The 26994-nt window shown below is 47.4% G+C and overlaps 2 protein-coding genes across 2 annotated transcripts; both read right to left on the minus strand.

Moving 5' to 3' along the window:
* Positions 1 to 3619: 3619 nt before the first annotated feature.
* LOC139315520 (kunitz/BPTI-like toxin) lies at positions 3620 to 5899 on the minus strand. Its single transcript, XM_070941882.1, has 3 exons — positions 5815 to 5899; positions 4961 to 5122; positions 3620 to 3756 (listed from the first exon to the last, which is right to left on the minus strand). Exons 1-3 carry the CDS (start codon positions 5897 to 5899, stop codon positions 3620 to 3622), a joined length of 384 nt encoding a protein of 127 aa, XP_070797983.1.
* A 7721-nt stretch (positions 5900 to 13620) lies between these two features.
* Positions 13621 to 16824, minus strand: LOC139315515 (kunitz/BPTI-like toxin). The gene is made up of 4 exons (XM_070941876.1): positions 16700 to 16824; positions 15687 to 15848; positions 14656 to 14796; positions 13621 to 13719 (listed from the first exon to the last, which is right to left on the minus strand). Exons 1-3 carry the CDS (start codon positions 16815 to 16817, stop codon positions 14657 to 14659), a joined length of 420 nt encoding a protein of 139 aa, XP_070797977.1. The 5' UTR covers positions 16818 to 16824; the 3' UTR covers positions 13621 to 13719; position 14656.
* Positions 16825 to 26994: the final 10170 nt, after the last annotated feature.

A 26994-nucleotide genomic window follows, 5' to 3' on the forward strand; every position in this document is an offset into this window, starting at 1 on the left:
CCTACCCCACAAAGCACAGCCATTTCCCTCTGGGGTCAACTCTCAGACCCTGGGGGAGGGAGGGACACTATAAATGGGACCCCCTCTCTTGGCTGGGATCAGGGGTGGACCTGCACAACTCCAGTTTCCACCAAAGAGGAAGGAGGAATTTCATGGAATGGAAAGTAGAGACTTTCTGTGCTGGTTCTGCACACCCCCAGAGCCCCCTCCCCAAATACAGAGGGGATAAGATAGGACCCTCCCCCAAGCAGATGATGGGCAACCAGAGAAGTCTTCTTTCCTTGGACCTCCTGGAAGTTGCCTGAAGTTCTTAGGCTAAATGGGGAGTGTTAGGATATGGTTTGAGCCTAACAAGTTGTCCAGGCAATATATGTGTTCTGTGACTTTAATATGAATATGTATTGTGTGACTTTAAAGTTTTCCTGCTGATTCATTGTAATGCTGAGTCATGCTGTAATTAGATAATCACTGGTTGTAAACGTATTTAAGAAAGGTACTGTAATGTATTCAGTTGATGATAAGCTACCATTGTGTGTGGAGTTGCTACCATTGTGCTATCATCGGTTGGATGGATCTGCTACCATTGTGGTTTGTGAACCAGAGTGAGTTTGTTATTCTAACCAACTACCAATATGGCTTTCCCCTGTTTTCATAAAAAATATTTTCAAATATTTATATTTATATAAATATTTATATTTATATTCCCCTAGTCCTTCTTTTCAGTAAACTTTTCAATTCCTGCAACCATTCTTCATATCTTTTAGCCTCCAGTCCCCTAATCATCGTTGCTGCTCTTCTCTGCACTCTTGTTAGAGTCTCAACATCTCAACATCCATTTATAATACTTTGGATTTTGTAGTTTTGTCTCCTGAGTTTTTTTAATCAAAATATGATGTGACGGTGCCATACGATGAATAGATGAATGCATTTGGCCAAGGCCCCAGTGGGGAGCCGAGCAGAGCAGAGGAAAGAAATTCTCCACTCTCTTTGAGGGGGCATCCCTGCAGACATTCTGTTCCAGAGTGGGTGCGTGAGGGAGAATTTTCCCGGGTGGGTGGGTGGGTGAGATGCCACCAATTCTCACCAGCTGGAAGGGCTCTTCGCCACAGCTGCAAGAGCCCTTTGAGGAGCATCTGTGTGTGACCACAGAAGGTGAACGAGGCGGTTTGTTCAGGGTGTTGCACGAAGATTCGTGTAAAGAGGAACACTCAGAGCAGAGCAAGGATGGCCTCAGATCAGGAGTGACCCTTTGCCTTGGCCATGCAGGGAAGGGCTGGCTGCAGAGGTGGGTTCCAGCAGGTTCTGACCAGTTCTGAAGAACCGGTAGCGGAAATTTTGAGTCGTTCGGAGAACCGGTAGTAAAAATTCTGACTGGCCCCGCCCCCATCTATTCTCTGCCTCCCGAGTCCCAGCTGATCGGGAGGAAATGGGGATTTTGCAGTATCTTTCCCCTGCCACGCCCACCAAGCCATGCCCACAGAATCGGTAGTAAAAATTTTTGCATCCCACCACTGGCTTGCTGGGACCTATCACTGGGGGAAGAGAGTTTCCTGAGAATCTGAGCACAAACACCTGGGCAGGTGGTGCCACCTGCCTGCTGAATGAAGGCCGTAAGCAGATCTGGCAAATAAAGGTATTTACTCCAGTTAGATTTATATGGCCAGGAATTTATAGATTTCTATCACCAGCTCCAGGAATTGGAATGGCTCTTCTTTTCACAACAGCCCTGTGGGGGAAGCTGGGCTGAGAAAGAAGGCTTATCTGAGGTCAGTCCAGATGGCTGGTCAGGTTTCAGCCCAACAGTTGGCCTCACAATTACACCTGGTTTTGTTCACACAACACCCTTCCTTCCTTCCTTCCTTCCTTCCTTCCTTCCTTCCTTCCTTCCTTCCTTCCTTCCTTCCCTCCCTCCCTCCCTCCCTCCCACCTTCCTTCCTTCCTTCCTTCCTTCCTTCCTTCCTTCCTTCCTTCCTTCCCTCCCTCCCTCCCTCCCTCCCTCCCACCTTCCTTCCTTCCTTCCTTCCTTCCTTCCTTCCTTCCTTCCTTCCTTCCTTCCTTCCTTCCTCTACATGGTGAGGAGATGAAAGTACTCATGACTTAGGAACAAGTAGTAAGCAAAAAAGATTTTCCATAGACAAGCATGAGAAACCCCCATATATTTAATATTCTTCCTGCCATTTTGTTTTCTTTCTCTGTTTTTTCCTGCTCCTTTTTCCCCCTGTTCTGCTTAGTTAAATAAAGACAGAAAACTTTCTCTGATTTGCCTCATGGCCTCCAGCCAGACCATCCCTGTGGAGCCATTGCAAAGTCTCTGTGTCCACCCCAGACATAACTCTGGAGTAATCCCATCGTAGGGACTGAGTTTCAGGGATTTCTGGCTCCGAGAGATGCTTCCCCTGTGCATTCTCTCTGGGAAGCCACATTGGAGAATGATGCGCTGCCTCTCAGCTCCTCTTCCTCTGACACGGGGGGGGTGGGGGAGAGACATGGGTCAAGGTGGGGAGGGGAAACCCCCAAAGTGGCAAAAGAAGACACCTGAGACCAAGAGGGCAGCTGGAACCCATGCTTTATTGCAGAGAAAAAGGAATGAGCCCAGGGTGGGGTTTGGGGGGAGGGTCTCCAGGGTGGTCCAAGACAGAAGAAGGATCTTTGGGACAAGTTGGAACACTGGATCCAATTCTGGTGGATCTCCTTGTTGGGGATTCTGTAAAAACAAATGTTCAGATGTGAGGTTTCTGCCCAGAACGGCCTCCGGTGCTCCCCACTGCCTCATCTTACAAGTTACAACCAGGGAGACCCAAATCTGAAATCAGGAAGAATGGCCTGATTGGGAGAGAAGGGAAGCAATGGGGCAGCCTCTTCCCTGGAGTTATGGGGCTCCATCACTGTGGGTTCCTCCACTGGAAGGAGGGTGGACTAGAAGACCTCCAGGGTCCTTTCCCCATCCCCTCTATCCAGGACACCTCAAGGCCAGTGCTTGGAGCATGGGGAAGGTCATGTTCACTTGAGCTTCCTAACTTGGAGAGGGAACATTTCTTACAGCCAGAAGTGTGAGATTGTGACCCTAAACGCCTGGTGAAGCTGTGCACTTTCCTGTCCCCTGATCTTGGACCAGTTCTGGTCTGCCCAGAGGATGAGCTGGTCCAAAGTGGGCAAAGGTGTTCTGTCCTCACTTCTGTTTCTCCTGGAAGTCCTCATTGCCTGGGACCTTCTGGCTTCCTGACCAGGCGGGAAGGAGAAACATCTCCTCCAACACAGTGTCCAGCAGCAGCAGCTGAACTGGGCGGCCACCGTTCTCCCAATGGAGGTTCAAGAGGAGGAGAAGTCAAGAGAGAGTGGGAGGGGGATGTGGAGGGTCAGCCTGAGGGCTTCCACAGAGTGGGGGAGGGGTTATCTATCAGGAAGAAGGGCCCCACCACACCATGCAAAGGTTAATGTTTGTGCTCGCTGCATGAAGCTTCCACCACTTTCCTTTTTTCACCTTAGCTGTACTTTTGATGGACAAGGGAGCCTGCAGGTGCACAGCCCGGGAAATCTGAAGGTGCCCAGGCCAAGTCTTGCCCTAGGAGACCCCACACAGACGTTCCTTTGGTCTAAGCAAACTTGTATCGTTGTTACCTTAGCTAACATCCATGCAGTCGGTAATGCAACCGTAAGTGCAACACTTCTGCTTCCCATCACATTCCCAGTCACTTCGACATCTCACAGGACAAATAGTGATTCCTGGAGGAGCCTTGCCACACACCCCAGGTTTTTCTGCAAAAGAGAAGATCCCAAGGCTGAGAGATTCCCCTGGAATTGGCACCCCAGATCAAGCAAGATCCCATCTCTGGGCCTTTCAGAACCCAAAACATCTCCATACATCCAGAGGAGACAGAGCCAGGTGTAGCGTCTCCCAATCTCAGCGTCCTCACAAGGTGCAGCCATTTCTTCTGGGGTCAACCTCTTAGCATCCCAGGCTGGACTTCATAACTGGGGTCTTCTCTCTTGACTCTGGATGCTAGGCTTACAAATGGGCACCCCCCGTTTCCATGAATGAAAAACATAGTTCTCCTTTAGCTCTGCTGGGGGTCCATCTCAGTCTGCCTTCCCCACCAGGAAGGGATTCCAGGGTATGGGAGTAGAGCCTTTCTCCGCTGGCTCTGCACACTCCTGAAGCCCCCTCTCCCAAAACAGAGGGGGGAAAAGACAGAGGTCTCCCTCTGGACATCCAGAGAGGTCCTCTTTCCTTGGGCCTCCTGGAAGTTATCCTGAAGTTGTTCAGCTCAATGCAGAGGAGGGTCAGGGAGGGAGGTTGAAGCTCTGAGCTGGGCCACTCAGCACACACACCTGGACCCAGGTAGAGATGGGCCTTTGATGGCTCCAGAAGAGGGCAGGGTGTCCTTAGGCTAAATGCTGATTAGTGTCTAATGTGGTTATGCCAACAACCATATAAGCAGGGACAAACAACCACACAGAAAACAATTCCCCAATCAAGGAACTGTCAAAAAGAAAACAACCCTCTGACCAAGACTTGCAAGGAAAGCTGCAGTATATAAACAGGGAGCAAACCTCCCCACACAGTGGTACTGAAGATGTCCCTAGTCAGACATTGAAAAATCTGCAAGGAAACAACCAAGATCTCCTCCTCTCCCGTCTAGCACTGATGATGTTCTCTAGTTGGGTAATAAAATGTCTGCAAGGAAACAACCAAGCTCAGAGAGCACCAAGGATCCTACAATCCTCCTCCTCCTCCTCCTCCTCCTCCTCCTCCTCCTCCTCCTCCTCCTCCTCCTCCTCCTCCTCCCCCCTGAAAACTCCACTCCCTTCTATCACTGGTGATGTTACCTACTTGGGTCATGAACCATCTGCAAGAAAACAACCAAGTTTAGGAAGCACCAGTGACCCCCACAGTTCAACCTTGAGCTACATGAATCCTCTTTTATTGGAAGAGTCAGTCTGCAACTCCTCCCCTACTTACCAACACAGGTGTAGTGACATTTATCTTTGGTCTTAAAATTATTCTCATTCCCATGGCATCCACCGTAATTAAACTCCTCGCATTGTTTGGAATCCGAGTTGTAGTAGAAGCGAGTTATTATTGCTCTACATGGTCCGGGTTCAGCAGAAAGATCACAATACTCTGTGACAATGGAGGGGAAGGTGTTATTTGATTAGCTAGCACAAATGTCTTCAACACACTTCCTCAACCTGGTGCCCTCCTAGCATGTTAAAATAGGATAGATTAACAGAGTTTGAACAAACCTTGGAGATCATCTAGTCCAACCCACCACCCAAGCAGCAAACCCTACACCATCCCCAGCAAATGGCAGTCCAGTCTCTTCTTGAAAGAGTCCAGTGATGAAGCTCACACAACTTCTGGAGGCAACTTCTGTTCCATGGGTTGATTGCTCTCACTGTCAGGAAGTTTCTCCTTATTTCCAGGTTGAATCTCTTCTTGTTCAGATTTCAATGTTCAGATTGCAAACAGTCGAGAGACATCTGGGATGTTTTAATCTCATTTCCTGCTCTGGGGGTTGGATCAGATGGCTGACTGGATTGTTCCTGTTGCTTAAAATCCTGATTCTGCTGCTGCATTGAGTAAAGATAGGTCAGCCTTTCCCCTAAAATTGCATTTCTCTTTCTTGGGGGCCCTTCCCATTTCTATCTCCTACTCAGCTGACACCCAACCACCATCTCCAGAACCTCCCCAGAAGAAGCCCCACCAAGCCAGAGGTTCTAGACTGGGGTCTTTGGTTTCCCTTTCCTGGGGGGGAACTCTGGTCACTTCAGCCCCTCCCTGCAAAAGGTCTCAAGATCTTTTTGAAAGCTCACTTGGACGGTCCTGGGCGGAGACAGGGGTCAGCTCTGCCCAGAGGGTGAGGAGTCCCAGCAGGAGAAGAAGACCTCCAGAAGACATGATGGATCCGTCTGCCCCACCCTTGGGCTTCTGGCTCTATTTATTCTGCCCATTTGTCACCTCCAGATCCTGGATGAAGGATGACGTAATGCACTGAGAATCCGAATACTTTCCTCTTTCACAAGATGGTTGAACAGGTCCCTGTTGATGTCCAGGGGTCAATTCTGTGGTTAAGCAAAGCTCACCTTTCCAGAGTTGCAGCAGAGCCGGGGAAAGTCCCGTGTTAATGAGTTGGGGGTGTCCCTGAACTGTGGGAATGTGTAGGTTGCTCACTTGCTGTGATGGCACAACTTCCTTATCAGGGCTGCCCTCAAGCTGGATGTGAGACGTGAGGACACTTCTCCTCTTTTGTTCAGGTATGACTGCAGAGAAACTTTGCCTCAGGACAGGGGCAAAGAATCCAGAATGACAGAGTGAGAAGGGACCTTGGAGGTCTTCTAGTCCAGCCCCTACAGTCAGACCTTATACCATTCCAGACAAATGGCTGTCCAGTCTCTTCTTAAAAGCCTCCAGTGATGGAGCACCCACAGTTTCTGAAGGCAAGGCGATCCACAGTGAATTGTCCTCACTGTTAGGGGTTCCAGGTTGCTTCTCTCATTAATTAGTTTCCATCCATTGTTTCTTGTCCTGCCTTCAGGTGCTTTGGAGAATAGGTCAGACCCCCCCCCCCTCCTCTTTGTGGCAGCCCCTCAAATATTGGAACGCTGCCGTCATGTCACCCCCTAACCCTTCTCTTCCTTGGACTAAACAACATACCCAGTTCCAGCAACTGTTCTTTACATGACATAGTAAACGTGGGGTTTTCTTTGTGTGATATTTCAATTCTCAACTCCCACCCCCTCCGAAGTGGGCAGAGCAGCCTGGAGAAAATGAACAAGAACTTAAGACAAGGGCATCACGAAAGGGACACTCAATGAGAGAAGACATTCGTGTCTTGTCCCCTCACCCCAATACCCCGCCTTCTCCTACCAGTTCACTTCTGACTCTCATCTTGTCTTTGCTGAAGCCCTTTGCTAAAGAAAGAGAGGAAAGTTTTAAGGAGTCAAGCGCCTAGGAAGATTTCCTGCTCCAGGACCTTTGTGCACAGTGCCTGCATGCAGTGATGATGCTACTTTGATTGGTAACGAAATGTCTGTAAGAAAACAAATAAACTCAGGGAGCACCAAGGATTCTCCTCCTGCCCCTCCTCCTTGGCACAAACCCTTCTCCCTTCTAGTACAGATTATGTTCCCTAGATGGGTAATGAAACGTCTATAAGAAAACCGCCCAGCTCAGAGAGCACCATGAATGCCACAGTCTTTCTCCTCCTCTTCCTCTTCCCCTTCCCCTTCCCCTTCCTTCTCCTCCCAGGAAGGAAGCAGATCAGCCCCTGAAACCCCTGTTTCAGAGGCTTTTTGTTCAGCCTCTGAAACCTCCATTTCAGAGGCTGGGCAGGGCTACATTCGGTGTATAAGACGCACCCAAATTTTCACCCTCTTATTTTCACCGTCTTATACCCAAGTATGGGAAGGAGCATACTGCTTCCTTTTTCCTTTATTTAATCTTCCCTGGTACAAGCTGACAAAGCAAGGAGAACCTGTGGCTTAGAGGTTAATACATCTGCCTAATATGCAAGCAAGCCCAGGTTCAAATCCCAGAAGGGTATGGCTAGCTGATGAGAACTAAATAGCTTGAAATAGATCTATACTAGTCCCCCTTTATTGCTTTGTCAGTAAATATAAATTTAACACAAAATAGTTTGTCATGAAAGGGACTGCCTGAGGGCTCATGGATTGGGGCTGAAAGGCGTAAAGGAAGCAATATGCTCCTTCCCATATTTGGGTAGACCAGGTTGCTTCGATAGAAAACACACACACACACACACACACACACACACACACACACACACATTTTCTCCAGTATTCTTAAAACAATCTTAGCTAGCAGGAAGTATGCCATTTACTTACTGTGCTTTAATGCCTCTGGTTGAAAGTTCATATTAGTTGCAAATGTATCTCCTGTGTCAGAAAGGACCATCTCAACACAGAACAAGACCAGCAAGCCAACCCAGAGCCTCTTGAAGACTAGATCCATAGTGACTGAGCGCTCCTTCTAAGCAACAGGTTGACAGAAAGTCAGAAACGAATCCTTAGCTATATAAAATTGGAATAAGAACACCAATATTTAGATTCAGTGGATCAGAGCTGATGGGAAGAGGGGAAGGGGAGCCATTTCCCTCAGCCTCAAACTAGAGGTTATCTCAAATAAATAATCATGTTACTTCTCACTTTTTGGAAGGGAGGGAAGGAAGAGGTCTGATTTTGTTCTATTCTAATCATTTCCCTTTACAGCAGCGCCTCAAAGGCTCAAAATGGCTGACACTGAGCTGCTCTTACATAACATAAATGGTAGCCATAAAAGACATGGATTCCTCTTATAGAGCCCTTGGAAGCAGCCCATGACTCAGAGACTGGCATTTCAATCTTCTGTCTGCACAGAGCATCTCATTCTCTAGAAGAAGGACAGAGTCAATTATTTTGTAGCCCCCTCAACTCAAGCGACAGAGCCCAGAAGTAACTGGTGGCTGTCCAGTCTCTGTAGAAGAGACAACTGGAGGAAACTGATTGAACAAGCCCCCTTTTCAAGCAGTGAGAACCTCAATTTTCAATTCTGCAGAAGAAGACGTGGGTAGCTCCTTCTAAGCCTGCTGGAACACTTCATAGTTGCATCCCAGACTCTGGAGCAAAAGATTCAGGAATGGCTGGATGGGAGACTCAACCCCAATCTTACGTATCCATCAACTTTCTCAGAAGGGGCCTCTTCCACCATCTGGGCTACCTTTGGACCATCACACAGTTGACTTACATGTCTGGATGGATGGATGGATGGATGGATGGATGGATGGATGGATGGATGGATAGATGGATGGAGCCTCCTTGGTGTGCTCAAACCTTTGCCCAGTAATCTTCTCTTGGGCTGCCAGTTATATAGTTGCCCATGAATGAAAGAACCAATTCAGGGCATGGAGATGTTCCAAGGTAAATCTTTTCATTAACATCTTGAAACTTAGAGACAATCTTCAGTGCCAGATTCATGTGATTCTTCCAGGTGACCTGCCAAATCAACATCTTCACCTGGAATAGATTGGTGGTCCACCAAGCCTCAGAATGTGAAAGCAAAGAGGAAGGGGAGAGCTGGTCCATTCAAATGACTTATCTGGTTTTGGCTTAGTGTGTTGTGTGACACGTTATCAGGTACTCCAAGAATCTAAGGATGAGCTCCAAATTGTACATGTGATCTGCCTACTTACCAAGGAAGTATTGTCTCTCTCTTGAGGGTTAGGACCACCTAGAGGTCACCCCTTGTAAGGGGAACTTCCTTGATCTGCAGCTCTGAAGGACAACCAACTGAAGTCCAATCCTACTGCTGAAGGCTATGTTCAGCCATGTCTTCTTGTAGAGCAATTTTTCACATTGGTATCCAATACAAGCCATGATGAAAGCACAGACAAAATGAATGACAGAATGTATGTGACAACATCATGTTTCATTTGATGCCACTCCTCTCCTTCCCTTCCCTGTGTCTTCTTGCAGACCACACAAGCTCAGAATCCTGGCTTGTTTCTGGTAAGCTGGATTCTAGAGTTTTAATGAATCACTTGGGAACTCTGCTCCTCTCGTGGTATGCATTTCCTGAGGTCCTTATGTTTCTTTGAAAGCTACAAAGCCTGCCTGATCCTGTGAATCTTGAAGATTGAATTGAATCTTCAGTCTTGACCTTTCAACCAACCCCTTCTCCATCTTTGAACTCATGGTACATTTTCCCAGGACCAAAACAAGAACACTCAAGGCTTTCTCTTAGCAATTTAATACCTGACAACCAGCTTAAATTCCATTTTGGAGGATTTACACTTTTCATCCCATCAGGAGGCAGGATTTTAGCATTAGCAGAGTTTTAAGAACCCTCAAGAGGCAAACTGAGGATGTTTTAGTGGCTGGTAATACAATCCGCCCTGAGTCTCCGGAGAGGGGCAGCAGATTAATTAATTAATTAATTAATTAAACAATTAAACAATTAAACAATTAAACAATTAAACAATTAAACAATTAAACAATTAAACAAATAAATAAATAAATGAATAAATAAATAAATAAATGAATAAATAAATAAATAAATAAATAAATAAAATCCCCTTCACTGACATCCTCTTTGAAAGGATAATGGGGCTGGTGGCCCAGTTGTCGGTCCCCTAAGGCAGCCAAATCACCTCGCAGGTACAATATGAATATGAAATACATCTGAAATAGACTGGGTTGTTTCTCCATGTCATATAATATATGTGGGCATACATTATTATTTTGATGCAGTATCCCAACCCCTTATCCCTTTGCTGTGGGGATCCCTTTGCTTTAGGGAGAGACCGGCTGGGTGGCTCTGCTCTAGTGGGGGAGGGGTATGTGTGAACTGGCAGGAACTGGTGTGCAAATGGCCGCGAAGTGGAATTCCCTCCCAGCTGAGTGTGCAAGAAACCCAAAAGGAGGAAGACATCCATGACGGCTGTGTGAAAAAGAGAAAGGGGGGGGGGTGGCCCCGATGCCCACGTTCTTTTCATCACTGCACCTTTAGGTGGAAATTAATGAATGGAGAGAGGAAGTAAATGCTTTTCCTCTGCTGAGAGATTCATCATTCTAAATGGAGGAAATGAAATTATTGGTGACTTATGAACAGGTGGCATGCAAAGATTCTGCATGGACAGCTATAATAACGTATGTTTAAAACAGACACTTACTCTATCTACATGCATAAGAAGCCCTCATATACCTAATATTTTTCCTGCCATTCTGTTTTCTTTTCCTGATTTTTTTCCTGCTGCTTCTCTCTCTCTCTCTCTCTCCCTCTCTCTCTCTCTCTCTCTTTCTTTCTCTCTCTCTCTCTCTTTTTGTTCTGCTTCATTAAATAAAGGCAGAAAATTTTCTCTCATCTCCCCCATTGTCTCCAGCAAGACCATCCGTGTGGAGCCATCACAGAGTAACAGAGTCTCCGCATCTACCCCATATTTACTCTGGAGTAAGCCCTTTGTAGGGACTGAGTTTCAGGGATTTCTGTCTCTAAGAGAGGCTTCCCCCATGCACTCTCTCTGGAAAGCCACATTGGGGAACGATGTGCTGCCCCTCAGCTCCTCTTCTTCTAACATGGGGGGGGACACAGGTCAAGGGGAAGAAAACCCCCAAAGGGGCCAAAGAAGACACCTGAGATGAAGAGGTGAGCAAGGACCCAATGATTTATTGCAGAAAAGAAGGAATGAGCCCAGGGTGGGGTTTGGGGGGAGCCCAGCCATCAGTCCCCTAAGGCAGCCAAATCACAATATGAGTTTATTAGCATGACAACTGAAACCGTGGACATGCTAATAGAAAGTAATAGAATAACAGAGTTGGAAGGGACCTTGGAGGTCTTCTAGTCCAACCCCTTACCCAAGCAAGAGACCCTGTCCCATTCTAGGCAAATTGCTGCCAATCTCTGTTTAAAAACCTCCACTGATGAAGCACCCACAACTTCTGGTGGCAAGCTGTTCCACTGGTTAATTGTTCTCACTGCGAGGGAATTTCTCCTTAGTTCTAGGTTGCTTCTCTACTTAAAAGCAATGCAGTTGTATTGCATTCACAGTGTACACTTATTTACGGTTCTAATTTCCGATTGACCTCACGCAAGCAGGACAGAGGTAGCCAAAGACTGGATGTAGCTTGCCGCTGCTCGCCCCCCCCCCCCATCCCACCCCAAGCAATGAGCGGTGCTCACTTTCACATGGTGGAAAGCGGGAAGCCACACTCCACTGATACAAATTTCACTTTGTTTTATCTTTTAAAAAATCCATTTTTTAAAAATTATTTTTTTGTTGCACCACCCCAACCCCTCATCCCTTTGCTGCGCAGATCTCTTTGCTTTAAGGAGCTGACCAGAAAGATGGCTTGGTAGCTCTGCTCCAGTGGGGGGGGCGGGGGTTGAACTGGCGGGAGCTGGTGTGCAAATGGCCACGAAGTGGAATTCCCTGCCCGCCGAGTGTGCAAGAAACCCCAAAGGAGAACGACGTCCACTGTGGCTGTGTGAAGAAGAGAAAGGGGGGATGGCTGGGCGGTGGGAGACGGAAGGAGAAGGGGGATGTGTGGGAATCTGCTTTGCGGAGACCCTCGGCTGCTCTATTCCAGGAGGGGGCACTGCAGCTGTTAGTTGGACTCTGGGAAAGGGTTGAAGGTTCCCCAATGCCCACGTTCTTTTCATCCCTGCACTTTTTAGTGGAAACTGATGAATGGAGAGAGGAGGTGGATGCTTTTCTCTCTGCTAAGAGATTCATCACTCCATTTTGAGGTAATGAAATTATTGGTGACTTGTGAACAGGTAGTAGACAAAGGAGATTTTGCTCAGACAACTATAATGATATATGTTTAAAACAGACACTTACTCGAAGGGAAAGGGAAAGGTTCCCCTCACACATACGTGCTAGTCATTCCCAACTCTAGGGGGCGATGCTCATCTCCATTTCAAAGCCGAAGAGCCAGCGCTGTCCGAAGACGTCTCCGTGGTCATGTGGCCGGCAGGACTCAACGCCAAAGGCGCGCGGAACGCTGTTCCCTTCCCACCAAAGGTGGCTCCTATTTTTCTACTTGCATTTTTTACCTGCTTTCGGACGGCTAGGTTGGCAGAAGCTGGTACAAGGAACGGGAGCTCAACCCCGTTACATCGCACTAGGGATTCAAACCGCTGAACTGCTGACCTTTCGATCGACAAACTCAGCATCTTAGCCACTGAGCCACCACATCCCTTACTTACTCTATCTACATGCATAAGAAGCCCTCATATACCTAATATTTTTCATCCCATTCTGTTTTCTTTTCTTGATTTTTCCCTTCTGCTTCTCTTTTTTTCCCTCTTCTTCTTCATTAAATACATGCAGAAAACTTTCTCTGATTTGCCCCATTGTCTCCAGCCAGACTTACTCTGGGTCCATCCCAGACTTACTCTGGAGTAAACCCTTCATGGGTACTGAGTGTCAGATATTTCTAGCTTTGAGAAGAGCCAGAATGTATACATCCGAACTAGGCTGTGTTGTTTCTCCATGTCATATAATATATGTAGGTATATGCATAATTTTGTATTTATTTATTTGGTCATGTTTATGTAGTGCATATTGGAGGGGGTGACCTTTGAGAGCTGAATGCAACGAAACTTAATTTTAATGTTTACTATACATTCCGTAAAGCCCTGAAGACGTTTTTATTCCATCAAGCCGGCCTAGCCTAAATGGTTTTTAAATTGGGATTTTAAATTTTATGGATTTGGGGGTTTTAAATTGGGAAGCTAGTGATTTAATTCTTTTTAATTATCTTAATTTTTGTATTTGTATGTTTTTTAATTTTGGCTGTTCACCGCCCTGAGTCCCTTCTGGGAGAAGGGCGGTATACAAATTAAATTAATAAATAAAAAAAATAAAATAAAAATTCAAAGTGACAATAAAGCTACTCTAAGTCTAAGAGAGGTGCTTCTCCTGTGCATTCTCTCTGGGAAGCCACATTGGAGAAGGCTGTGCTGCCTCTCAGTCCCTCTTCCTCTGACATGGGGGGGGGAGACACGAGTCAAGGTGGGGAGGGGAAACCCCCAAAGGAGCCAAAGAAGACACCTGAGACCAAGAGGGCAGCTGGAAACAAAGCTTTATTGCAGAAGAGAAGGAATGAACCTAGGGTGGGATTTAGGGGAAGGGTCTCCAGGGTGGTCTAGGACAGAAGAAGGGTCTCTGGGTCAAGTTGGAATACTGGATCCAATTCTGCTGGGTCTCCTTGTTGGGGGTGCTGTGAAAACAAACATTCAGATATGAGGGTTCTGCCCAGAGCGTCCTCCAGTGATAATCTTACAACCAGGAAGACCCAAACCCGAAATCAGAAGGAATGTCCTGATTGGCAGAGAAGGGAAGCAATGGGGCAGCCTCCCCCTTGGAGTTATGGGGCTCCGTCCCTGAGGGTTTCAAGCAAAGGAGGGACATCCATCTGCCCAGGATGCTCTGAGGATGTCTGCACTGGATGGAAGATGGACTAGATGACCTCCAGCATCTTTCCCCAATCCTCTGTTTCCAGGAGACCTCAAGACTGCCACTGCTTGGAGCACAGACAAGGGCATGTTCACGGGAGCTTTCTAACTCGGACAGGGAACATTTCTCACAATCAGAAATGTGAGCTTGTGAGCCTACAGCCTCCTCCCCCCTCCGGGGAAGCTATGGATCTTCCTGTCAGCTGAGCATGAATTAATTGTGGTCTGTTCAGGGGATGAGCATGGATGGGACTGCATGTGCCCAGACCGAGTCTTGGTTTAGGAGGTCCCACACAGCAATCCCTTTGGTCTAAGCCAACTATACAAGTGACAGCACAATGAAGTGCAACCATTGTTGCTTTTCAACTTGCCAAAGAGGAGGAGGGAAGGGTGGCATGGATTGCAGGCTCCAGACTTCAAGCCGAAGAGCCTGAGAGCCAAGGACACATCAGCAGGTGTCTTCCAAGCCTAGAGACTTTTTCTCAAATCAAAATAATGACACTCAATTGGAGAATGTGACCTGCACTAATAGGGGGAGGGGGAATTCTATACTCTAAGTACGTGGGTTTCTGCGGGAAATAATCAGAGCTGGTTTTGCCTTCTTCAGTACCAAAATGAGGTACTCATTAAAGTTTGCCTCCCAACCTTTGGAGAGCCCCGAAAGTGTTTGCTTCGGTTGGGTTCATTAGTCAGAATGTTACCTTAGACCGGGTCCATGCAGTCAACCTTGCAAGCATAACTGCAGCACTTCTGCTTCCCGGGGCATTTCCAGTCATTTTCACAGTTCACAAGACAAATAGTGATTGTGCCTGGAGGGGCCTTGCGACACACACCAGGTTTTTCTGCAAAAGAGAAGATCCCAAGGCCAAGTGTCAGGCTTAGCAGGCAAACCAGATAAGAAACTGATTCTGCTTTATTGTCAAGCTACATTAACAGAATCTTGCAGTTCTGAAAGCTCTCTCCTATACAGCCTTAGAAACTATAGAGGGTCTCTTCTCTTCCCTCCCCTCTTCCCTCTCCTCTCCTCTTTTCTCTCCTCTCCTCTCCTCTCTTCTCCCCTCCCCTCTTCTTTTCCCCCCCCTCCCCTCTCCTCTCTCTTCTCTTTTCTCTCCTCTCCTCTCCCCTCCCCTCCCCTCCCCTCTCCCCTCCTCTCTTCTCTTTTCTCTCCTCTCCTTGCCCCTCTCCTCTCCTCTCCTCTCTTCCAACTCTGTTATTCTGTTAAAGCACAGCCATGGACAGGGACTGAGGTTCAAGCCAACATCCAGATAACAGGGACAAACAAACAAAGTAGAAAATAATATCCTCATTATGGAACTACCAAGGAGAAAAACCACACCCACACTGGCAGGGGAAGCTACTGCATATAAACAGGGAGGAAACCACACGCTCAGTTGCACTGTTGGTGTTATACCCAGTTGGGTAATAAAACTTTTGCAAGAAAACAACCAGGCTCAGAGAACATCAAGGATCCCACACTCCTCCTCTTCCTCCTCCTCCCTTCCTTCTAGCAGTGATGATGTTCCCTAGTTGCATCATGAAACATTTGCAAGAAAACTACCAAGCTCAGAGAGCACCAGAAATTCCACAGTTCAACCAGACAAAGATTCCCTTCTACTGAATCAATCATAGCTAGTTGTGAGAACCAGGATGCTACATTAAATCACCCTATGCTTAATTTTTGGGGACAGCAGTTCTTTTTCCGAGGCCAGTCCGGAACTCCTTCCCTACTTACCAACACAGGTGTAGTGGCATTCATCTCTGGTCTCAAAATTGTTGGCATTGCCCTGGCACCCACCATAGGTAAACTCTTGGCATTTGTTTGAAGACGGGTTGTAGTAGAAGCGAGGTATTTTGGCTTTACATGGTCCGGTCTCAGGAGGAAGATAACAAAACTCTGACAAATAGAAGGGAAGGTATTATTTTACTATTTCATTCAGGTACCACAAATGTCTTCAACATATTTCCCCAACCTGGGGCCCTCCTAGCATGCTCAGATTGCAAGCAGTTGAGAGTCATCTGGGATGTTTTAATTTGGTTTCCTGCTCTGGGGAGTGGAACCGGTGGCTGAATGGAGAGTTCCTGTTGCTTGAAATTCTCTTTTTCCCCTGTATGATATTTAGTTTATTCAAAAAAAGTTAAAATACAAAGCACCAAAATATTTTTAAAAAAAGAGAAAAGAATAAAAAAACAAAGAAGAATTTAAGTGTGTTAAAAAGGGGAGGGAGAGACCAAGAGCCTTGGTGGTGCAGCGGACTAAAGTGCTGCCAGCTGCCTGCAATTACTGCGAGTTCAAATCTCAGCAGGCTCAAGGTTGACTCAGCCTTCCATCCTTCCGAGGTAGGTAAAATGAGGACCCGGATTGTGGGGGCAATAAGCTGACTTTGTATAAAAAAGAACTCCGCCTGGGGGCCCCCGAAAGCCCTACTAAGCAGGTATATACAAAAGTATGAAGTATGAAGGGTATTGCTTAACGCATTGTAAGCTGCCCTGAGTCTCCAGAGAAATCAAACAAACAAACAAACAAACAAACAAATATACAGATAGTATTCTTCCCAGTTGAATGAGGTTTAATAGAATATAGTAGCGTTAGTTTTTATCTCCTGTTCAGCTGACACCCAACTACCATCTCAAGAACTTCCCCAGAAGCCCCACCAAGCCAGAGGTTCTAGACTGAGTGCTTTGGTTTTCCAATCCTGGGAGAGAACTCTGCTCTCTCATCACTTCAGCCCATTTCTGAAAACTCACTTGGACGGTCCTGGCCGGAGACGGGGGTCAGCTCTGCCCAGAGGGTGAGGAGTCCCAGCAGGAGAAGAAGACCTCCAGAAGACATGGTGAAGCCGTCCGCCCAACACTTGGGCTGCATGCACTAAATAGTCTTCTTGCGACTGGGAATTTCACATCCAGGAAGCAGGATAACGTAATGCAGTGAGAATACAAATTCCTCCTCTTTCGCAAGGTGATCAAACAAGAGGTGGGGGATCTGAGAGTTGGATTGGCTGAGCAGTTTGGAGGAGGCTAGGCAGGTGCCTGTTGATGTCAATGGGTCATTTCTGTGGTCAAGCAAAACTCGCCTTTCCAGAGTTGCAGCAGAGCTGGGAAAGTCCCCTGTTAAGGAGTTAGGGGGGGTCCCTGGTAGAAAGTGGAATATGGGGGCTGCTCGGCTGAGGGGATGACGTAACTTCCTTGTCAGGGCTGCCCTGGGGCTGTGATGGGAAAGATGAGGAGATTTCTCCTCTTTGGTTTGGGACTGCAGAGAGATTTCAGGCACAGAAGCACAGAAGGTCTGGTATTATAGGCAGAATATAATAATATAATGTAATGTAATGTAATGTAATGTAATGTAATCTTAATATAATATAGCATAGCATAACATAACATAACATAACATAACATAACATAACATAACATAACATAACATAACATAACATAACATAACATAACATAACATAACATAACATAACAAACATAACAAACATAACATAACATAACATAACATAACATAACATAACATAACATAACATAACATAACATAACATAACATAAGTAGTTGGCTTGAACTCTACGCATGTGGATATGGTCACTTACATTTGACATTCCTAGGTCACGGATGATGTAAACATAGATTTAGAAGGAGAGAAGCAACCTATAACTAAAGAAAAATTTCCTGACAGTTACAACAATTAACCTGTGGAACAGCTTGTTTTCAGAAGTTATGGGTGCTCCAACAATGGAGATTTTCAAGAGGAGACTGGACAGCCTGAAATGGTATAGGGTCTCCACCTTTGGGCAGGAGGTTGGACTAGAAGACCTCCAAGGACCCTTCCAAATTTTTTATTCTACGCTTCTCAATCACCTAATTGAGAGGACACCTAAATGAAGTCTTGTGGACTTCAGCTCCCAGATTTCCCCAGACCTGCATAGCTATCTATGGAGAGGTTTGGAGACCCCTGACCTAAATGGTTGGGAGTTGGAGCAGTTCTACCTAAGTGGGTGGTCCAGTCAGGGGTGACAACCCCTTCATGATAGATCACCTCCAGGCTTGGTCCTTTCTGTCTTCTGTTTAATAAGCTACATGAAGCTGGTGAAGGAGATCAACCATCAGCCTATGACAGGGTAGCATGCAAACCACAGAATATGCTCTCTTCGGACTTGGCATGAACCACACAACCCACAGAAGGAGGAAACTCAAGCTTACCAGGGCAGATTCCTCAAGATGTGCTGCAAAGCCCAGTTTACTCAACCTCTGGGCAAACATTTCATGTTTACGGCCCCTTCTTGCACAGAACGTGTGAGTAAACTACTATGCAGATGTTGCACCACCTGACTCTTGACTCCTCAGGAATCAGCCCCATCGTGAGATGTTTGAAATGAAGATGTTGAGAAGGGAGCATTGGTGACCTTTCCAGCTGGAGTCTTAGATTCGTGTTCTCTTAGCTGGGCTCCTCCTTCAGGGGACTGGAAAATACCCCAATTCATTAACCCCCTAAAGGTAAGTAACACAACCTGAGGCTGCCACAAAGAAGAGGGGGTCAATTTATTTTCCAAAGCACCAGAAGGCAAGACAAGAAGCAATGGGTGGAAACTAAACAAGGAGAGAAGCAACCTGGAATTGAGGAGAAACTTCAAAAAAGGGAGGACAATTAACCAGTGGGAATGGCTTCCCTCCAGAAGTTGTGGGGGCTCCACCACTGGAGGTCTTCTAGAAGAGACTGGACAGCCACTTGTCTGAAATGGTGTAGGGTCTCCTGCTTGAGCATGGGGCTAGACTAGAAGACCTCCAAACAGGGGTGAAATGCTACCGGTTCACACTGGTTTGGGCAAACCAGTAGCAGTGGCGTAGCGTGGTTTGGTGAACTGGTAGCAGAAGTAACCTGTTTTTGACCCGCTGTGCATGCACATGCACAGGCTTTGTGCATGCACATAGGGTCCAACATTGCATGTGATGTGTGCACGAGCGTGAGCGCAGCAAGCAAGCATGTGCTGAGCACGAACTTCTGAACTGGTAGGGAAGATAAGTAGATTTCACCCCTGCCTCCGAAGTGCCTTCCAGCTCTCTTCTGATTCTGGTATCACCATACATCTGCTCAAGCCAGGATTCTGAACCTCATTAAGGAAGTCTACCTCATCCTAGTCTGACTCATATGGTATCCCATCACATATGTTTTGGCTAGGAAAACCCCCAGTGATTTAGAGGAAACTGGACAGCCTTTTTGCTTGAAGGTCATAATTGGTGGGATTCCAGAGGCCATTTGTTGCTTGAACATGTCATGCAGGGGGATTCACAATTATGTTTGGAAGAGTTAGTATTAAAAAGAGCCTTGGTGGCACAGTGGTTAGAGTGCAGTACTGCAGGCTACCTCTGCTGACTGCCGGCTGCTTCCAATTTGGCAGTTTGAATCTCACCAGGCTCAAGGTCGATTCAGCCTTCCGTCTTTCTGAGGTAGGTAAAATGAGGACCTAGATTGTTGGGGGTGAACGATCAGATGATGGAATGTATGTCCAGATGAGGCCCTGGGGATCAGAGGAAGGGTCACATGTGGAGTTAGGACCCAGTGTGGATGGAATGGACATCAGAGTGAGGAATATGAATTCTGATAAAACATTTTCTCTTGTCTTCATTTCATTGCCTTACAACAAACAAATAAGAGCTTTGCTCCTTCCTGTCTTCTCTCTCTGCAGAAGGAGTGGGGGTTGCAAGGGAGTGGAGGTGCTGTCTCAGACAAAGACTTAAAACTGCTTTTACTTTTCTCTGAAGAAGGAGGGGGGTCGTGGGGAGTGGACTGCTGCCTTGAGCTGCTCTGCAATAGGAAGTGAGGTGGGGCCTGCACAGTTGTAGCGAGACAGAAGTTCGCACCTTACTTGTTAGAAAACCACTAGCCAGGATATTAGGAACAAAAATAGCTTGCTTATAAGAACCCCCCCCCCCAAAACCACATAGCTGGCACACTTTGCAAAGTATCCATGACCTGGGGTGAAAAACAGGTGACGCAACATTTAGCTATTTAGCATAACAAACGTAAAGGTTTAGGGGGCTGAAATCCAAAGAACCAATCAATATTATCTGTGATGCATGCAGTATGAGGGGAAGGGCAAAGGATTGGATGTGACCATCCCTTGACTATAAAAATTGCTGTAAGATTCTAATCTGGGCCCTTGATTAGCTTTCAAACCAGGGTCCTTATATCTTGGTTCCAAAATAAAAGTATGATTCTGTATCACACCTTGTGTTTGATGACTTATCGGCTTTGACACCAAGCAAGAGTCCAGTTTTGGAGACAACAGTGACAAAGTGTTAAGTTAGCAAGAGATGGCAGGATTCCTCGATGCCCGTCCTTGCCAGCCAGCAGCTCGGTGTCCCGGGAAGAGTTGAAGGGCAGGACTTGGGCTGAGATCAATAGAAATGAGATCCGGGGATTTCCAGGGAAAGGAAGAAATCAGGGCTGGTCTTGCCAGTATCTCTCAGGGCATCGGACTCATTGGAGGAGTGGCAGAGAAGGAGAGGAAGGCAAATGTTACCCTTCTCTTCAGAAATGGACAAAGGAAGCCTCAGGCACTTTGGCATCAGTTCTGGGCAAAGCTCAAAGACACGGATCAGCTGGCTGTCAGCCTTGGAAGCCATATTAGGCTGGAAGCTTCAATGCTGCCACCTTCTCATGTGTGGGAAAGTAGAAGGGGGGATTTAGGAGAGGGGAATTAGTAGACATAATAGCATTCCTTCTATCAGTCAAGGTCAGGGCGATCCAGCATCTGGAGGAGGAGTGGTCAGGGGCTGGGTCGAGGTGAAACAGTTGGTGATTGGAGCATGTGACTGACTGGGGAGGAGGGGGTTGGGCCCGGGCTTTTCAGATTTGGGATTTCCCAGATGTGCCAGTTTGCCTATTTCTAATAAAGAGAATTTTGGAAAATGCCTGCTTCCGCGTCTTTACTGGGAGTCGGGGGTTTTCTGGAATGCTGACACTGGCATCTTGGGGGCCATTTTCTCCTCCCTCTCATTCCAGAAGGCAGTCCGGGGAACGAAGGGCAGAAGCGCCAGGGAGGAAAATTCTGGCTGAACACCAAAAGAAGGAGTAGTTGGACAGGAGTGGAGGGGAGGAATGCGATTTCTCAGGGAGGGGCTGGGCTCTCCTCCCCTGAATGGGTTTAAGGAGAGGCTGGATATAAGGCATACTTAGACTGTGCAGTATGTAAATCATCAAAGTCCAAATCACTCCCAGTAAGCAAGAGTAGCACAAAACAGACAACAAGAGCTCTAGAGCTGGTACGTGCAGATTTGGTGGGGCCAATGCAAGCCAGTTTGGGAGGAGCAAAGTATGCGCTGGTCATTGTAGGTGACTACAGCAGGTTTGGGTTCTGCTATTTACTAAAGAGTAAAATAGAGGTGCTAGAGAAATTTAAACAATGGGTAAGCTTCATAGTAAGGAGATATAAATAACAGATATGCCAGTTGCAAACTGACAGAAGTACAGAACTCATGTCAACAAGTTTTCAACAGTGGTTGGGACAATTAGGAATAAAACAGATGCACAAATCCATACACAGCAGTTGAGAATGGTGTTGTTGAGAGGATGAATGGAGTCTTACAAACCATGAAGGACTCATGGTTTTGGACTTTGGACTTTGATGCTGGAGGATTCTGGGCTGAGCAGGTCATATTGGGGTGAAGCCATGTTGACTGCTAATTATTTAATTAATAGGCTGTGGAATTCATCCATCAATGATACTCCATATGCAGTGCTATATGGAAGAAAGCAATCTCTGGCACATTTAAGGGTTTTTGGAATTTAAGGGCATGGATGCATATTCCAAAAACAGTTAGAAGAAAGGGACAACCAAAGGGTAGAAAGGTCAGGTTGATGGGCTGTGAGCCAGGTTCTAAAGCAGTGGCTCTCAACCTTCCTAATGCCGCAAGCCTTTAATACAGTTCCTCATGTTGTGGTGACCCCCAACCATAAAATTATTCCTAACACCATTGAAAATATGTGTTTTCCTATGGTCTTAGGCGACCCCTGTGAAAGGGTTGTTTGACCCCCAAAGGGGTCGCAACCCAAAGTTTGAGAACCACTGTTCCAACGGCTATTGTTTTAGCGATGGAAGCAAAGAATAGTGATTTCAAGATCTGCAAGCTTTGCAGAGCAAAATTGGAAAAGAATTGATGCAAATTTTTCTAATGATTCACTTAGTGATGGTAATCAACTTAGTGACTGTAACTCGCTTAGTGATGGTAACTCACTTGGTGACAATGTCAACATTCAGGTAGGAGAAGCTGAAAAAGCTGTGAAGCAAGAAAGGGTTGAAACACAGCAGCAGTCAATGGCACACAGGTCAGAGCAATGGAACAAGAAGATTCCACCTGACAGGTATTCTGCCAGGAAAAGTGTGTAATGTATGGTATGAGCCAAGAAACTATAAAGCAGTATTGGCATTACCTAAATTTAAACAAGTAAAGTGGAAAGAAGCCATGGACAAAGAAATGAAATCCAGAGACGTTCAAGAGGAAAAGTGGGAGCCGTATGGCAGCCAGTCAGAGATGGTGACAAAGTGCAGACTTCTGGTTGATGTCGAGGCAAGAACAGCTGGATTTCTGTTGAGCTCCATGAAATCTATCCGGCAACTGCTGTCGGGAGAACTTATGGCATCAAAGCCACCTTGGAGGGGTGGTGAAGAAAGGAGAGGCGCTTTGTCGACCTCATGGAATTTTCAATTTCCTCATTATGTCCGAAGAAAGCTTTCCTGAACAGCAGAAGTGAGGATGGCCATTTTTGGCTACTCACAAGCTGTGAAAACTGGGACCATAAGATTCCTGTTGGAGCGCTCTGTGGACAGAGCATTGAAACTGGGTGAGATAAATTCCAACTGTTATTTTAAAAACCTAATTCAGTGATGGCTAAACTTTAATTGCTCGGGTGCCAAAAGCGTGCGTGTCCACACCCAAAATGCAATGCCCCCCAGACACTCCATCCCTCTGTACATGAGTGAGCGACAGCACCCCCCCGCTCCAGGGGCCCCCCCCTGCTCCAGCCCCCCCCCCAGCTTCCCAGGGGAGTAGTAAAAAGGGCTTTCCCCATACCTCGGTCAGGGCAAAAGCCCCACTTCCTGTCTGAATCGTAGTTGCTGGTGGTGGCGCACCAGAACTTCCCATCGGTGCGTCCCTCTCTGGTGCAGCTGCTGTACATCTGGCCCTGGAATGTGAAGGGGAAGGAGCAGGGCTGGCCCAGGGAGTTGACTCCAAACACGGTGGTGGCTGAAGGGTGGACGGAGAGGCCACCCTTGGGCCGCAGCTGTTTCACCGGCTGAGCAGAACCCCCTTGAGACTTGTAGGAGGCAGGTCCTAAAGCTGAATGGGAGACAGTTAGGCTGGTCTGTGTGCTATGCAGCCACAAACCAGCAACAAAGGCTGGACCAGGGTCCAGCTTTGAAATTCTTGCATAGGGCTCTCAATGCCTGCGACCCCTGGGACAACATCCTCCCCCACCCTGTCCTTCCTGCTTCTGATGAAAGCACCCATTCTCCTGGGTTGCCGGAGAGTCCTCCCAACACACTTGGTGTGTGTGTGTGTGCATGTGTGCGCATGTGCAAAAGTAAAGGCCAATTTTTCTCTTGCCCAGTCATGTCCAACTCTGAGGCATGGTGCTCATCTGTTTCCTGGCCAAGGAAGCCAGCAGTGTCAAAAGACTCTTCTGCGGCCATGTGGTCAGCAAAAGTGTACATCAAAGGCACTTGGAAATGATACCTATTTATCTACTCATATTTGCTTGCTTTCAAATTGCTGGGTGGAATGGAGCTGGAGCAAGGAATAGGAGCTCACCCTATCATGCAGCACTCGGGCTGTCACCTGACCAGCTGTTAACAACTGAGTTATCATGCCCTGTGGGTGGGTATGCTGAGTCCTCCCCACCAGGAGGGCAGTGAAAGAGGCTTCCCCCATACCTTGGTCAGGGTAAAAGCCAGTCTGCATTATAGTCTCTGGTGGTGGCGCACCAGAGCTTCCCATCGCTGCGTCCATCTGTGGTGCAGCTGCTGTACATCTGGCCCTGGAACTTGAAGGGGAAGGAGCAGGGCTGGCCCTGGGAGTTCCCTCCAATCACGGCCATGCCTGGACGGGATACGGAGGGGCCAGCCTTGGGCCACAGCTGTTTCATCGGCTGAGCAGAACCCCCTGGAGCCTTGGAGGGGTCAGGTCCCGAAGCTGAATGGGACACAGTCAGGGCTGGTCTGTGGGCTCTGCAGCTGCAAACCGGCAACAGAGGACGGACCAGGATCCAGTTTTGAAAGTCTTGCCTAGGGCCCTCAATCCCTGTGGCCCCTGGGTCATCATCCTCCCCTCACTGCCCTTCCCCCTTCTGATGAAAGCAACCATTCTCCTGGGCTGCCGGAGAGTCCTCCCAAGATACTTGATGTGCGTGCGCACATGTGCACTTTTGCAAGATCTCAACATCTTTTTTATAGTATGGTGACCAAAATTGGTTGCAGTATTCCAGGTGTGGCATTACTAGGGTTTGATAAAGGAGCACCAGTACTTCATGTGATCCTGATTCTATGCCTCTGTTTATCCAACCTTATAGAAAAGCCCCTCAGTCAGAACTGAAGAAGTTTGTGGGGTGAGAAGCAAAAGGTCTTCAAGGAAGAAAAAGGGAAAGGCCAGTTGCCTTTTGCAAAAGCACTTTTGGAGCAACCAGGACCTGGATGACTGAGAATCTCCATAGACATAAAGATCAAGGATTCCTTGTCCAGTCCTGTCTGACTCAAGGGCACAGGACGCCTCTCCATTTCTTGGCTGGGAAGCCACCACTGTCCAAAAACATTCTCCGTGGTCCTGTGGCCAGCATGGCTGTATGCCAAGCGAGTCTTTAATGGCTGAGCTATCGTGCCCTGTGGGTGGGTGTGCTGGGTCCCCTCCCCTCTAGGGGGTCAGTGAAAAGGGCTTCCCCCATACCTTGGTCAGGGCAAAAGCGCCACTTCCTGTCTGCATCGTAGTCTCTGGTGGTGGCGCACCAGAGCTTCCCATCGGAGCGTCCGTCTGTGGTGCAGCTGCTGTACATCTGGCCCTGGAACTTGAAGGGGAAGGAGCAGGGCTTGCCCTGGGAGTTCCCTCCAATCACGGCCAGGCCTGGAGGGGGAAGGGAGAGGTCAGCCTTGGCCCCCAGCTGTTGCACCGGTCGAGCAGGACCCCCTGGAGCCTTGTGGGGCATCAGGTCCCGAAGCTGAATGGGAGACAGTCAGGGCTGGTCTGTGGGTTTTGGAGCCGTAAACCAGGAACAGAGGATGGACCAGGGTCCAGTTTTGAAAGTCTTGCCTAGGGCCCTCAATCCCTGTGGCCCCTGGGTCATCCTCCTCCCCTCACTGCCCTTCCCCCTTCGGAGGAAAGCACCCATTCTCCTGGGCTACTGGAGGGTCTTCCCAAGACACTTGGGGTGTACGTGTGTGTGGTGTGTGTGCAAAGTTAAATATAACCAACACAATTCACACTTTATATGTAAAAATAAACTAACATCGAAGCTTGTCCACCCCAAGGATATAACAACCTGACAGCAATGGAGCAATGTGATATATATAACACAATGCAGTGAGACATGTGCAGGACTTTACATTGGAGAAACAAAACAACCACTGCCAAATGCATGGCACAACCTGGGAGAAAAAAACCATCAGGACAAGATTTAGCAATCCACCTGCATTTGAAAGACACTCTTTTGAAGACAGCAAAATCCATTTTCTGATAGAGAGAACCACTCTGTTGAAAAAGGGGTCAAAGACGCCATCTACATTAAGATTGAACAACCCTTTCTCAGTGGGGTGTGTGTGTGTGTGTGTGTGTGTGTGTGTGTGTGTGTGTGTGTGTGTGTGTGTGTGTTACAACACCACCCATCTCCTGTTTACAACACAGTCCATACAGCAGTTCCAAGAAGGCTACACACTCATTTGCAGTCTTCAGGTGACCCTGAGGGCACAGATAATCCTCCAAGTGGCCTCAATGACTCTCAAAGAGTGCCAATGAGCAATTGTCCCCAAAGAATATAAATCCTTCCATTCCTCACCAGAGTAGGGTAGAGTAGGAGAGGGGGAGGGTAAGGGAGGGGAGGGGAGAGGAGAGGAGAGGAGAGGAGAGGGGAGGGGAGGGGAGGGGAGGGGAGAGGAGAGGAGAGGAGAGGAGAGGAGAGGAGAGGAGAGGAGAGGAGAGGAGAGGAGACAATAGAATAGAAAATAGAATAGTCATGTATGTCTTGAGTGACAACTCTGGCCTGACGTCTCCCCTCCTCTATTTGTTTCTTGGCTGTCCACCGTCTTTTCAGGAGTCTTCACCAAAGCCCAAAGCTCAAAAGCTCACAAAAGACACTGTCCTCCTTGCTCGTAAAAGAGGTCGTGGGAAACCTGCCTGTCAGATCCTGATTTTGGTCCAGATGCATCGTAACATCTGAAGACACCTTTTCCAGGCCTTCATGGCGGTTCTAGCTAGGGCTGGTCTGCCTTGATTGCTGTGGTTCCTTGAGGGTCAGTGTGTGAGAAATTATGAGCTGGGATAGCCGTAACAACAAGTCAGCCAATGGGAACCGTTTGGCGTCCGAGAGCCATGGGTTCTGGTTCTGGCTTCTGCTGTATGGTATTGTATAGAAAGAAGTTTCTTTTATAAATGAATCCTGCTGAATTATTTACTTGTCTGCTGCAAACTCTAACATTGAGTGCTGATGGTTAATCAGAAAAGAGCTGAAGGGACCGCGGAGGCTTCTAGTTCAACCACCTACTCCAGCAGGAGGCCCTAGACCACTTCAGAAACGGGGCTGCCCAGTCTCTTCATAAAAAGCTCCAGGGATGGAGGACCCACATCTTCCAGAGGCAAGCAGTTCCACTGGTTAATCTTCCTCACTGTAAGAAAGTTTCTCCTGAATTCCATTGATTAGTTTCCATCTTTTCCTTCTTACTTCCTGCCTTCTGATGCTTTGGAAAATAATTTGGACGCCTCTTCTTTGTGGTAGCCCCTTTCTTATCAGGTCACCCATAATTCTTCTTTTGTTTAGACTAGCCCTGCCCAAATCCTGCAGCCA

This window comes from Pituophis catenifer, unplaced genomic scaffold (assembly GCF_029215685.1).
Source record: "Pituophis catenifer annectens isolate HBS135680 unplaced genomic scaffold, rPitCat1.0.hap2 SCAF_3, whole genome shotgun sequence".
Taxonomy (NCBI): Eukaryota; Metazoa; Chordata; class Lepidosauria; order Squamata; family Colubridae; genus Pituophis; species Pituophis catenifer.